This window comes from Anthonomus grandis, chromosome 7, assembly GCF_022605725.1.
Source record: "Anthonomus grandis grandis chromosome 7, icAntGran1.3, whole genome shotgun sequence".
Classification (NCBI taxonomy): domain Eukaryota; kingdom Metazoa; phylum Arthropoda; class Insecta; order Coleoptera; family Curculionidae; genus Anthonomus; species Anthonomus grandis.
This window is the reverse complement of record NC_065552.1, coordinates 7,118,773-7,132,548: the sequence shown is the minus strand read 5'-3', so window position 1 is coordinate 7,132,548 and position 13,776 is coordinate 7,118,773. Positions and strand designations below refer to the sequence as shown.

At 33.1% G+C, this 13,776-nt stretch overlaps 2 protein-coding genes and 1 long non-coding RNA gene across 3 annotated transcripts in view; 1 reads left to right on the top strand and 2 right to left on the bottom strand.

Moving 5' to 3' along the window:
* LOC126738890 (heterogeneous nuclear ribonucleoprotein A1-like) overlaps nt 1–13,776 on the bottom strand; it is an 86,249-nt gene that overhangs the window by 63,188 nt on the left and 9,285 nt on the right. The gene's annotated exons all lie outside the window — the stretch shown is intronic.
* LOC126738900 (elastin-like) lies at nt 1,388–2,624 on the top strand. The gene is made up of 4 exons (XM_050444383.1): nt 1,388–1,541; nt 1,599–1,767; nt 1,827–2,138; nt 2,192–2,624. The coding sequence occupies exons 1-4, from the start codon at nt 1,530–1,532 to the stop codon at nt 2,329–2,331; spliced, it is 633 nt and encodes a 210-aa protein (XP_050300340.1). The 5' UTR covers nt 1,388–1,529; the 3' UTR covers nt 2,332–2,624.
* LOC126738911 (uncharacterized) lies at nt 7,157–7,889 on the bottom strand. Its single transcript, XR_007661476.1, has 3 exons — nt 7,594–7,889; nt 7,328–7,542; nt 7,157–7,239 (listed from the first exon to the last, which is right to left on the bottom strand). It is a non-coding gene; the product is annotated as an uncharacterized LOC126738911 (long non-coding RNA).

The following is a 13,776-nucleotide window of genomic DNA, read 5'->3' as shown; positions in this document are numbered from 1 at the left end:
GTGAGACGTTTTAGTTTGGGGTCAGTGGCGACCCCATAATACCACTTAATACCACGTAATTAGAAAAGACGATACCAGTTACGGGTTACCCTACAAGATTGCATCTATTAATGATCTTCGTAAAAAAGATTATTAAAGGAAATATAAGCGAGTTTTATGCCATACATCTGCTCATTCTAATATCTTGAACTATCCTTAGTCTAAATATCACTTTATTTTATTTTAAGCAAACTTTATTTATCGTAGCATCAGTAGATCATGAGAAAGACTCCAAGCAAGCAATTCGAACTGAAACCACCTTTAATTTGTCATATTTCTCAAGAATATCATGAAGTTTCTCATTTTATTTCATATAAATTTTATTTGATTGTAGTCATTTTAGAAGATACCCCTTATTGCCTACAGTATAGTTATTAAAAAAGTCTACAGTTTCTGGTATCTTATCATGGCAACTGCTTTGGAAGATCAGCTTCTAGAACGAATGTACACTCCAAGGTCCAGCTGACGTCAACTCAAACTTCAAAGGTGATTGAGCTGAGTAGAACTCTTTAATTTTCACGAAAAACTATAATAGGAATAAATTATTTTTTTACAAGATCTAATCACGAGGAAGGCGTTTAAATTCCAAATCTGACTATTCATAGAAAATAAATCAATCGGGGCTCCCAGATCTCATAGTAGATGGTTATCTCATAAATAATAGGCGCTCGGTTAGTCTCTAAGATCATTAGTAGTTGAGAGGTTAAACTTAAGCTTACTAGCGTCTTGTCCAATAGAGTGAAGATAGTGATAAATATACCTCAGTTAGAGTTACCTACCATGATGACCTCTTAAACAAAATATTTTAAAGACCGCTGTAGATATTTGTAAGATAGAGATAGAGGGATCATCATTTAGACTGAGCTGGCTGATTGCGAAGGTTAATAGAAGCTTCTTTTTTAGAAGAGTGAAGATAATAATGAAGATACTTCAGCTGGAGCTAGACTTCATAGTTGACATAAAAAGGAAAACATTTGAAACAGCGTTTAGTGTGTATATCACCTATTGATTGAAAAGTGTGAGGTTGATATGCTGATTTAAGTAAAATTTCTTCTTCAAAGATGGCTTATCAATCAATATCTGGATTTATGAAGAAGTGGTACTAATAATGCTGTTAATATATTTTGTTAATCAATATTAAAGAGATCGTTTCTTAACATTGATTAAAAGAATTATCTCTCAAATTTGAGAATATTAACTTCTAAATAATTTGAGGTACCTACCTGATCTAGAAAACGTACATTTCCTTTACATAACCTATATAATTTACTAATCATGCATTTCATACTGAATTACCATATATTTTAATATATAGCAGTAATAATACAGTCATACGAATTCCGTTTAATGTGAAATGGTCGTAAGTAATTTTTTATTGACCACTAATTCCGTGTGGTACCCGAAGGTCATAATAGGAACTATTTATATGGGGTGTATGCAGGCGATAGGGCACAGTCAAGTCCAGCTTAAAGACAAGACAAGATCTCACAATGAACGGATTGGTAAGATCGTTTATTTTTTCAAGCTAAAACAACCCTTGTGCATAAATAATTCTTCAGATCATCGCTTTGGCCACCCTCTCGGTCGCATGTGCCGCCCCTAGTGGTGTCCTTCTTGGACACGGAGGTCTCGGTCTTGGAGGATTGGGACACGGAGTCGGAATCGCCGGACCAATTGGACACGGAGCTGTGCTCGCCGGACCAGTTGCTCATGGAGCTTCTGTCGTAGGTAAAAAGGATTCACTTCTAGTCAATTACAATTTAATCAACTCATATTTTCTGTTGCAGGACCTGCTACCCACGGTGCTTCCATTGTAGGACCCTCCACCCTCGGTGCCTCAGTTGTCGGACCATCCACCCACGGAGCTTCCATTGTTGGACCTTCCACCGGTGGTGCCTCTGTAATTGGAGCCGCTGCTGGACACTCTGCCGTCATTGGTGCTTCTGCTGGACACGCTGCCGTTGTTGGGCCAGCTGTAGGTCTTGGAGGAGTCGGTCTTGGTGGAGTCGGTCTTGGCGGAGTTGGTCTTGGCGGAGTTGGTCTTGGAGGAGTTGGTATTGGTGGACTCGGTCTTGGAGGAGTTGGAATCGGACATTTGGGTAAGGAATCATAAGCTGTTTAAAAAAATCAACTAAATAAAAATGTTCTGCAGGATCTGCTGTAGCTCATGGTGTGACTGTAGCTGGACCCCCAACTGTCCCAGCCACCATTGCTGGACCAGCTGGTGCTATCCACGCCGCCGGTCTCTGGGGACCCACTCTTGCCCATGGTCATGGTCATGGTCATTGGTAAATGAAGAACCATTAACTCAAACCTTCAAATGCCTGTTGCTAAATAATCTTGAAATAGTTTAAAGAGAAGACCTGACAACGCCATTTACTTACTGTGTGATATAGGAGAATAGAATTGCTAAGTCAACTTATTATTATATATGTGTATGGGATTTCTCGTTAAAGATTTATTTCAGGATGTTTTTAGTGACTTTTGGTCGTCTGATTATTGTTTAAGCCGATTCCTGTACTGACTCTAAATTTTTGTCATTATTTGTTATTTATGCATATCGTTCATTAAAGAACAAAAATCTATTTTCATGTTTTTTTTAAAGTATTATGGCTTGCACGTGTGGGGTTGCTGATAGAAAACAGAGCTATAAAGAAAGTGTTTCAACTCCCACATCTCCATCCCACTTCTGAATTGTATAAGCAAGAAAAAATCTTGAACATATATATTTTATGTGTTTTTTAAACTTGTTTTATACATCATACCAGTTTTTTGAATATTTACACTAACATCTCATTAACTACTTATCGAGATGTACACAACTACAATACAAGACAAACCAATATGCTTAGGACTGAGTTGATGAGAACATATGGAGGTCAAAGAAGCCTGCTACTAACAGAAATGCAGTTATATAATAAACTACCTCAATACCTACAAGTCCTAAGCTATAATTTATTTAAAGTTCAACTTAAAACCTTAATTTTTAATGGATTTTTCTGATGGGGTATAATCATTTTTTGATCTCTGACAATCTGTTGTGTTATTACGATGTTATTATGTTAATGTTAATTACGAACCTCTGGGCCTATAAGAATTGCATACACATTTTTTCGGTAATTAAATACTCTTGAAATTAATGATAATTTTGGAAATAAAAAAAAGAGGTCAAATAAAAAAACTGATTTGTACTAATCAATTCCAACCATAAAATAAATATGAATAGAGAAAAAAAGATAAAGACCTTAAACGATACTATAGTGAAGACTAAAAAGATGAGAGAATAAGCAAAGAAACTAGAAAACTAATGCAAGGAAAAAGAAATAAAAGAAGTGAAGAAGAAACCGCAGAAGAAGAGCTTAGAAAATAAAAAAACAAATCCCCAAAGGAATAAAAAGAGATACGAGGATATACAACTTGTAAAAAATTGAATGAACCACAGAGAATAACAAAAGCAGGAAGGTACTCCAAAGAAACTTTATAAATGGACAGAAAGAAATAAGCAACATGAGAGCTGAAGATGGAGAAATTACGGCGAATAGAAAGGAAATATTAAATCTAGTATGGGAAATTTTTAAGCTCCTTTACAAAAGTTAATATGAGGATAGTGACGGAGAAAATTCTGAATCCGAAATCTTGATATCGAAGAGGGCCATTCGAGGACATCAACAAAGAATCAGAAGAGCTTCTTGATTAAAAAAATAATAAAGCACAAGGGAAAGACAACACAGTTACAGGCGCAATAAAAATAGCAGGCTAACATTACTACTAAAAATAAAGAGGCTTTTTAATCTCTGTCTATTCAATAGTAAAATCCCAACAAAAATGCGTAATTCCATTGTAATCCTGCTTCACAAAAAAGAACAACATACCTAGCACCGACAATAAACCTGTTAAGCTGCAGAAAATTAATTAGATTTCTATCGATCTGTAGAACAGGCAGGCTTTTGTGGATTTGGAACGAATGACCACCTCCAAAAAGTTAATGCATTTACAGAAAAGACAATTGATTACAACAGAGTTTTACTAATGACATTCGTGAACCTCCACAAAGCCTGTGATACAATAGAGCTAAATTCATTTTAGATTCATTCATTCATTTATTGTAGAATTCACTTTAGGAATGTAGAGTCGACTGCCTTAATATTCACAAACATGCCAGATTGACGGTAAAACTACATAAAAATACCAAACTTATGACCATTGAATGTGGTGTTCGCCTTGCTGAATATCACTAAAACTGTTTATTAAAGTTATGAACAGTGCATTCAAACAATTGGACTCGAATAAGAGAGGTAAACCTAGATGGAGAGAACCTAAACAACTCACATTTTGCAGATCATATAGTGCCATTCTCGAAGAATCTAAAAGAAACGCGACGACTGTCGTTGCATGACCTACATGAGGTGTGTATAAAAGTAGGTCTTAACATCAGGATGTCAAAAACAGAATGCATGAGAAACCTTGTTCTTAACTGTAGCTTGAACATCAGCGAAGTTGAAATTTAAATGCAAAAGAGTGACATTCCCATCAATCTAAAACAGAAAGATGGAGAGAATCATGCTTGGCGTGACCTTGAGGCCAACATCTCAACATTGATGTTCTTGGATCCAGGATTTGGATCTAGATTTTAAATCAATATGGGTTAATTTGGAGACGTAATTTTCTCCGTCTAGACCTTCTTAGACCTGTAACTGTGCCTCTGGTAACCCTCGTGGGGCATGGTGAATCCATCAGGAGATCTAATGTTACTATAGGTCGTTCCTATAACAATCCACAGTGCCCCAAATTAATTTAAATCGTTGTTATGTATTGAAGGTTCTATGAAAAGCATGATTTTATATTTATTTAGTTTGAAATTATCAGTTTTGCCCGTGATGCATTGGATAATGGTGGTATCAGCATAATGAAAAGAGTGATATCTTGCATGTCTCATGAATAATTGGAGATCTTGATATTAGTAGTTTTAAGGCTACATTTTATTGCGCCATAGGTTGTTTAAATGTTTTCACCGAATAACTCCTATTCTTTAGCACTATGCCATTACCCTTATCATGATAATAAAAGAAAATAATATTTTTGGAACTCAAGAGGTGTATTGCTGATCTATCTAGCAGCTGATCAACTTTAGTAATTTATGACTCTCATGCTGATTTCCTTTGAGGATGCAGTAGCATCGAAGAACTATTACTGAGCAAAATGTTCATTTTATTAGGAGTGGTTGTGAAAAATCCAGATACAAATTCTGAATTGCAGTAATTTTATTGCATTTCTTCTCTTTTGAATTTTTTCATATTATCACGCCATTTAACCAGGATACACCCAACATAGACAACGGGAAAAATGTGCAATATCACGTCAACCTGCAGATAACTTATTCTTTGTCTTACCGGTACCACACCTACCAGAAACCCATACGACCAAGAAAACTAGACCCATTTTTAAATCCACGCGTAATAAAAATCGCCAATTGCAATTACTATTACCATTTCTCATTCGTTTTTAAATTCTTTCCTGGCGTTTTTTTACACATAAATTATTATTTATGAGCGTTTTAATATTTCATGGTTTTTAATAAGGAGATTTACGTAAGATTAAGTACCCGACTGATATTGAAATTAAAATAAAAAAGTGGTTTATTTAAATTAGAAGTTTGATTATATAACTAGGCTTAGTGGATAGGTTTATGGTACCCTAGTACCTCAGATTGAGTTTTTAAAATGTGTTTGCTGACGATAGGTATCTTAAAGATATTCCGGGTTAAATTTAAATCTCTTGCCATATTTTTCAATGAAAGATCGTAAAATTACTTATTGTATAGTGCAAAAACTCTCAATTGAATGGAAAATTATTTTTTTAAATAGTGTATTTTCTTTTTATTGATCTTGGACAATTTAATTGAAACCTCAAAAATACTTTATTAATCCAAGAAATTTACAAATTTTTATCGACTATAGCAACTTAAACGATGAAAAATAAAATACAACAGGCACTAAAATGTTTAAATACATTAAAACAATTAAATCCTTATTTAAAAAAAAAAACAAATAAAATAAAAGAGATATTAAACTTCAAATGCAATGTAATAAACGACTACATCGGGAAGGCTTAGGAGTATCTCATAACGTGTCCCGGTAGAACTCTTCCAAATTGTAGTATTACTTATTGAGAAGTAATTTTCTGAAAATCATTTATAATATTTATAGATTTCAGACTGCTCGGAAGGTGATTATAAATTTTTTGACTTTCCTATATATGAAAATTCTTAACCTAGATCTCCAAAATAAATATAGATGTAAGGGTTACAATTTTTTTTTAATAAAATGTGGCATACAGGAATCTCTCTGATTTATATTGATAATAACTCACAATCCTTTCTTTTCGAAAACAAAAACTATATAAAAAAGTCTCTGATTGAAAACACTCCAAAATGGGATACCGTTTTAAAGGAGGGACTCAAATAGCGTAAAGTAAACATTGCGCGCTAGTTGTACTCTTCCTTAATAAGTCTAATAGCAAATCACTCAGATTAGAATTTTTTACTAAAGGTTAAAACGTGGTCTTCAAAATTCAGGTCACCATTAATTAGCATGCCAAGAAACTTAGTCACTGAAGTATCTTTAAGAGCATCTTTGTGTAACATCAGCTCTGCAACATCATACTTAAACCCAATGATGTAAGTCTTACTCAAGTTTACAACAAAAGCGATCAGCGTTGAACCATTCTTTAAAAATTTCAATTGCTTTCTATAATCTCTTTAAGTTTTGCCAGATCACTGTTTCAGCAAAAATTGATTTTGAAATGGAAACAGGACAGAGGAATATTATCTGTGTGTCGATAAAGTCAAATAAGCTAATATTAAATTTATCCCTGAGACAAGACAAAGTGTCAGAGTTAGGTGACAAATTCTTTATAAGGTCAATGACTCAATGGTCTTACAAAAAATGAATAATGTGAGACGACTTAGAATTACGAAAGCCATTTATAATGGCTCAACTGTCCTTTTGCTTATTTTTCGCTTTAGAGAGTCCATTATTATAATAAGATCTTTCGGCAGATTTTAGGGTATTCCTGTGAATGCTTTAATATTGATTCCAATAGCTGATAAAATTATAAATAATAAATAAATAAACGTTTATTATGCAACAACAAAATATTACATAAAAGGTTACATTTACATAATGTGTTCTTCCATGCCACCTAAAAAATACAGTATTAGTGGGCAGTTTCAATACAATACTACTTTATACTAAACTCAAAATTACTTAACATTACAATAAAGGTATACCTATGTGAATTTAACAGAAAAGCCTTGTATTTCTTCTTGAAAGTGAAAAGTGAGCATGATCCTATTAAGTTGTATACTTCAGAGTTTAATAAAAATACACCCTGGTAGGCAAATGAGCTTTTAGAACCTTCAGTTCCATGCACTGGTATTTGAAATCTTATACTTAATGTTTCTTAGGTGGTGACTATGTAAATCTTGTCTTGCTGTAAAATAATCTGAAAGATATTAAGAGTACATCGACTTGTAAATTCTATAAACAAACTGACCAAAATGTAAAGCTCCTCTCCTTTCATATTTTGGTATTTTATTGTCAACATATATTGGTGTAATGTGATCAAATTTTTGTATGTTGAAAACAAATCTCATAAAGGCATTTTAAGCTAACTGAATTTTGTTCTTCATTTCAAAAGTGAGGTAATTGTAAAAAACAACATTGCAGTAATCTATCTGTGACCAAACAAGAGCCTCCACAAGCATTAATTTGATATTTTTGGGCAAATAATATTTAAATTGATACAAACTTTTAAGTAAAGCATACATGCACGATAATTTTTTATTGACATAAAATTTGACATGTACTTGACATGTACCTGAAAGTTTAGGACCTCATCAAAAATGACACCCAGATTTTTTGCTGATGCTGAACAAGGAAGGACACTGTTATTTTTATGGAAAGTAGTGAAATTAGATTGAAGAAATTGTTTTTTTTAATGTATTAGAACTTATGAGTAAGTATGTGCTCTTGTTAGCATTCAAAATCATCCCATGCTGTCTTGGCCATTTTAAAATTGAGTTTAATTTGCTGCATACATTGACATGCATTATGAGGAGGAAATCCGGATAGCAGCTGTGTATCATCTGCATAAAGATTTACAGAACAAAACCGAATTTGCGCTGGAAGATCGCTAGTGTAGATGCTAAATAATAAAGGCCCAAGGATACTACACTGGGACACTCCATAACCAGTGACAACAGGTTTAGATCTTGCTCCATCCAGCTCCACAATCTGTGCCCTCAGTTGAAGATAACTTTGGAACCATTTGCAAACACTCACTGAAAAACCGAAGAAGCTCATTTTAGCCAACAGCATCTCATGATTTATGAGGTCAAAGGCCTTACTGAAATCTAACAGTACCAGGCAAGAAACACAAGAAGAGTCCATATTGGTTGATATCTCGGAAGCCACTTTTGTCAGGGCTGTAGCTGTTCCATGATTTTTCCGAAAATCAGACTGTACTGAGGGTATAATTTCATGCATGTTTACAAATTCAAGCAACATATCCAACACTATTAATTCAAACATTTTGGCAAACATGGGTAAAAGAGAAATTGGTCTTAGCTCTGAAAGATTTTAAATTCTATTTTGCTTTGGTAGGAGCTTGGAAATTCTCCTTTGTGTAGAGATAAATTAAACCTTTGTCAGAAATGGAGCAATAAGCTCAATGCTAAAAAGAACAAGATTATAACTTATTTGGTCAATACCCATACTTTTTGATTTTATTCTTTTAAATGACATGTATATATCATATTCTGAGATGTCTTTAAAAACAAGTTCAGCATTATTAAGCTTTTCCAGCCTTGTATTTCGATAGAAATTCAGTAGTAAATTATCTATGAGTATGGCCAACCGGTATACATCTGCAAAAGCGACACTTACTTCATTGAAATCTTTCAGATGAGTAGGTATTTCACTGTTTTTATTATCCTTTATATTCCAATCTTTTAACTTATGGCAAATTTTTTTTGTATTCCTTTTATGTGTGTGGAGTTCAAATGACATATATGCCTTTTTTTGCTACGAACAGCAAAAGACAAATAGTTCTTGATGTCTAGGTAGAAGTCTTTGTGTTTAGTTTGACCCGTTTTTTAAACTTATTAAAAGCAGCTTTTTTTAATTTAATGATTTGCTTTATTGTATTATAATATAAGGCTTGTACTTTTTCTTAATTATTGAATGTTTTGGGAGAGCATGCTTATTGAAGATTTCGTTAAGATTATCACTGAAAAGAGTCACTTTATCATTTAAGAATGCTTGCTGCATAGGTTCATAATCTACATGCTGGACATCTAGCTCGAACTGCCTCTTATCGAAGTTTTTTAAATCCCTATAGAGTATAGCCTTATTACTTATTTTAGAAACAATTATATCAATTATTGAGTACACGAGTCTATGATCCGTAAAATTGAGCATATCTAAAGTACCTGAATTAATGACATTTATTTGCTTATCAACACATATTATATCAATTAAAGTTGAACTAATTCTACTAATCCTTGTGGGATCAGAGATAAGTTGTTTTAAGTTAAAAAGCTCAAGCAATGATGCCATATAATTACTCTTAACAAATTTTACAAAAAAATTTATATTCAAATCGCCTATTATGATTATGTAGTCATATGAAGTAGACATATTAGACAAGAAGGTTTCTATATTATTCAAAAAAGTGCATCTAATCTGTGGGGGTTTATACAATGTTCCTACCAGAAAAGATTTATTCTTATATTTTATATCTACCCATTGCTGTTCAACCATATTTTCGCTATTCTTGCTATAAGAGACACTTTCATTGAGAACTGTACTTTTCAAACACCAAGCTACATACAAGCACACATCCCCACCCCTTGATTCTCGATCAGCCCTATACAATGTGTAATTGGGCACGTTTACTAGATTATCAGGTAATGCTGGTATTAACCATGTTTCACTCACCCCAAATAAGTGAATAACTATTCATGCTGCAGCAATACAGATACCTCGGAGAAAGAAGAGGTAAGAGATCTAATGTTTACACGACCCATGTACAAATTATCATTACTATCTACTGTACTCTTTGAAAAATTAATTTTTTTTTTTGGAATAATCCATAAAAAATTACCTATAATTTATATTTTTTAAAATGAAATCTGTTAACCTCTACAGATTTAGGCCAAAAAGAATGTTCATGCATACATTCCTTTTTGTCCATTGGAGCTACCACTAGAAAATGTTTAAGCCTATGCTCATCAGTGGGTTTTCGGAGGTTTGCTGACGATACCTTACAGCTTCTCTATGATCTTAAAGTTAAATTAAAATTTATTCTATATTCTCCAATGAATGATCGTGAAATTACTAGATCATCCAGTGCAAAAACTCTCAATTAATTACTAGGTAACCAGGGCACGTTAAGTGCAACGCGGTCGGTCAGTTCCAATTCAATGCTAAGGTTAAGTCATTAAATAAATAAATGTCACATAACGCAGGTTCTGGTCACGGTAGATGGTTCTCGTTGGCCGAAGAATTTCTCTCAGTACCACGCCTAGATCAAGGGTGGAGAAAACGATACTAGGTTTTTACTATTTTTCTTTAGTTCAAAAAATGACGCATTTTACTGAAAAATTAGCCTTGATCCAACTACTGATTTAAAGAACATTAACAACCAAACAAAAAATACTTAAACTAAGGTACTTAAACTTTTGATGAAATTGGTCCTAAAGAAACGATTTAAAGAACAGCTCTTTTAAACTAAAAGTCAAAGAAGTTAATATAATGATTAAGGTTTTAATTGAAGTGCTGACTATTTTGTGCTTCCTGGTGTGCTGAATATATGGCTGACTTATCAGCTTTATTAGACAGACTGCAAAAAGAATTTCTCTTGTCAGTCATGTGGAGGAAGGTCTCAATGTTATCAATCTGCAATAGTTATCACGTATATTTGTGGTCAATGACAGATTGAGATTTTAAAAATGACAGTGGTCTATGAATTAATTTTTAGTGGATGTCTTAAGCCAGTAACTAATTTATTAAGTTACTGTTAAATAAATTTAAGTACCATGAGGAGAATAAGGCCAGAAGCATAAAGAAAACTTAGACTTATAGGAAGGATAACCTGAAACAATAACCTGTTAAAAGTTACCAAATATTCTTAAAGGGATTTTTGTGAAGATCGACAGAATCAAGATTAAAATCTTTGATGAATGATTTGCTTTTTTTATTAAAGCATATTTACGTAAAAATTTCTATACGTGATTATATATTCTGAGATCTGCTTAGCCATCTGTTACATTCTTAAATCTTCTTTAGTTTGTAAACATAGAACGAAAATTTCTATAGCAATTATAAGGCTAAAGGAATATTTACAGATAATTAAGGATCAGTGATCCAAGGTGGGTTGTCGTGTGTCTGATTCTTTTTTTGGACTCAATTGTAGAATAATAAATCTTGAAGTTCACTACACTGCTTGACAAAAGTTTTTTTAAAATTCTCGAGCAGTTGTTAATTTTTGTAGAAAAGTTCCGTACTGCCTGGAAGAAAATAAAAAAAACTACACTGCTTGAGAAAAATTTAAATTTATTAAGCAGTTGAAGAATTATTATATACAAAAATTAGAGTAGAAAATTAAATAAAATTAGAATAGAATAGGTACAGTGTGAATACAGGGTGATCCAAAAATAAGACATTACATTATAATTTAGATTTTTAAGTGAAAACCCCAATTTTTTTAAAATAATTAGATTGTTTATAAAGTTTTTAGTTACTCTTGTTCAATAAAGTCTATACCTATCTTTAGAACTACCAGGTAAAATCAGGCTACCAGGGACACAGAACTTTGTATACAACCACAGCATAAGGAGGAGTGGGTTTTGTCGTTTTGTCGATAAAGACCACAAGCAGATCACTAAAGAATCATTAATAAAATAGGATAAATGACTCTTGGAGAAACACTATTCTCCAAGACTCATTCATCTTATACTGATGCTAATTAAAAGATACAGATTCAAGATCATACAAGTAAGATAACAGTTTATTCAACAAAGTAGTAGAAAGCTTCTATAAAGATTTATCTATGGCTATGCAGCAGAACAAAGTGCATCCTCATGGGAGACTTTATTGCCAAGCTAAGATCAAAAACGGATGATACATGATGATGTTTTGGTGAAAGAAATAGTAGAGGAAATGTACTTTTGAATTTTATTACTTTATCCTAGACTCTTAGTTATGAACTCGTTCTTTTAAAAAGCACAAGGAGATTCAAAAAAAAATACACGGTAAATCCGCTATCCTGAAGCAAATCATATCTATAATCTATATCTCAAAAGGAGTTAGATATCTCAGAATCAGTTATAAAAGGTATCAAGAAATATAACAGCGAGCATATATTTCAAGTTATAGAAAACAGTAAAAGTTTGAAGGTGCTTCAGAGAAAACTCAGCGAAGTTAAAAGAACCATTTGCAAACTGCTTGATAAAAGTGGGATAACAAAAACTAATAGAAAGGTTACTCTTAAGGTTTCAGAAGACTTTTACAAAGAGCTTTATAAAAAGATAAGGAGCTTTTTGAATCCAGCCAAATATCGAAAGTTCAAAATGTAGGATCTGAAGATATCCCTAAAATAACAGTTAATGAAATAAAAGTTTGCGTCTCTGAAATAAAAATCACTAAATAATCTTCAGATTATGACGATGATATCGTTATTGAGTCAATTAAAGAAGGAGGCCATACATACTTTTATTGACATGCATACTGTAAAAACTCTTTAACGCATGTCTTCTGAAAGGTATAACCCACCTCTCAATGGCACAATGTAATATTGCCGATTTAGGAAATTATCGAATAGCCTTTTATCCCATCTTTACAAGCTATTCATGAAAATCGTAACAAAAAGACTTACAAATACACTGGATAGTTACCAGCAACGCGAACAGGATTCCGTCGAGATTTTTGCACAAACGATCACTTGAAGGTCATTAAAACTAAAATAGATAAATGTGTGGAATATAACAAGCCACTTATACTTGTATTTACTACGAATAAGCGGTTGTGTTGGTCTATGGTAGAGCAGCATCAAATGCTCCAAGCCCTAGCACATTATCGAATCGATCATCAATACACCCCAATAATTGGGAATATTTTCGAAACAGCAACTGCACGTATAAGACTCTATGAGGATACAAACAAATTTAAGATGTCGCCAAAGTTATTTACGACTTTGCTGGAATACGTGTGTAAACAAATAAATTGGTACCACATGGGCGTAAACTTAAGCAAAGAATCGGAAAAGTCAAAGGTCTAAATCATTTAAAATTTGCAGATGATATTATCTTATAATCAGGCAACATTGACAAGGCCATGCAAATATTGGAAAGATTTAAACAAACCTCAAAAATAGCTGGATTAAAGATCAATGTTTCAAAGACCCAATTTGTGACCAAGTTTAGGACAAGTGGAAAAATTCCGATGATAAGCAGTGAAATTGAACAGATCACTTGAACTTTGTATAGACCGAGACTATCAAACAACCGAGATCCAAAGAAGATTATGATGATGTGAGCGGCATTTGGTAACCTTAAATACGTATATAATTTGAAAAGGGCTTAAAACGAAAAGCATTCAGCCAGTGCGTTTTGCTAGTGATGCTGTATGGAGCAGAGACACTCGCTTTAACCAAGAAGATAGTAAGCAAAATACAAAT

Coding starts and splice junctions, on each gene's coding strand:
- LOC126738900 (XM_050444383.1), top strand. Junction 1,768..1,826: donor TCATGGAGCTTCTGTCGTAG/GTAAAAAGGATT, acceptor TTTCTGTTGCAG/GACCTGCTACCCACGGTGCT. Junction 2,139..2,191: donor AGTTGGAATCGGACATTTGG/GTAAGGAATCAT, acceptor AATGTTCTGCAG/GATCTGCTGTAGCTCATGGT.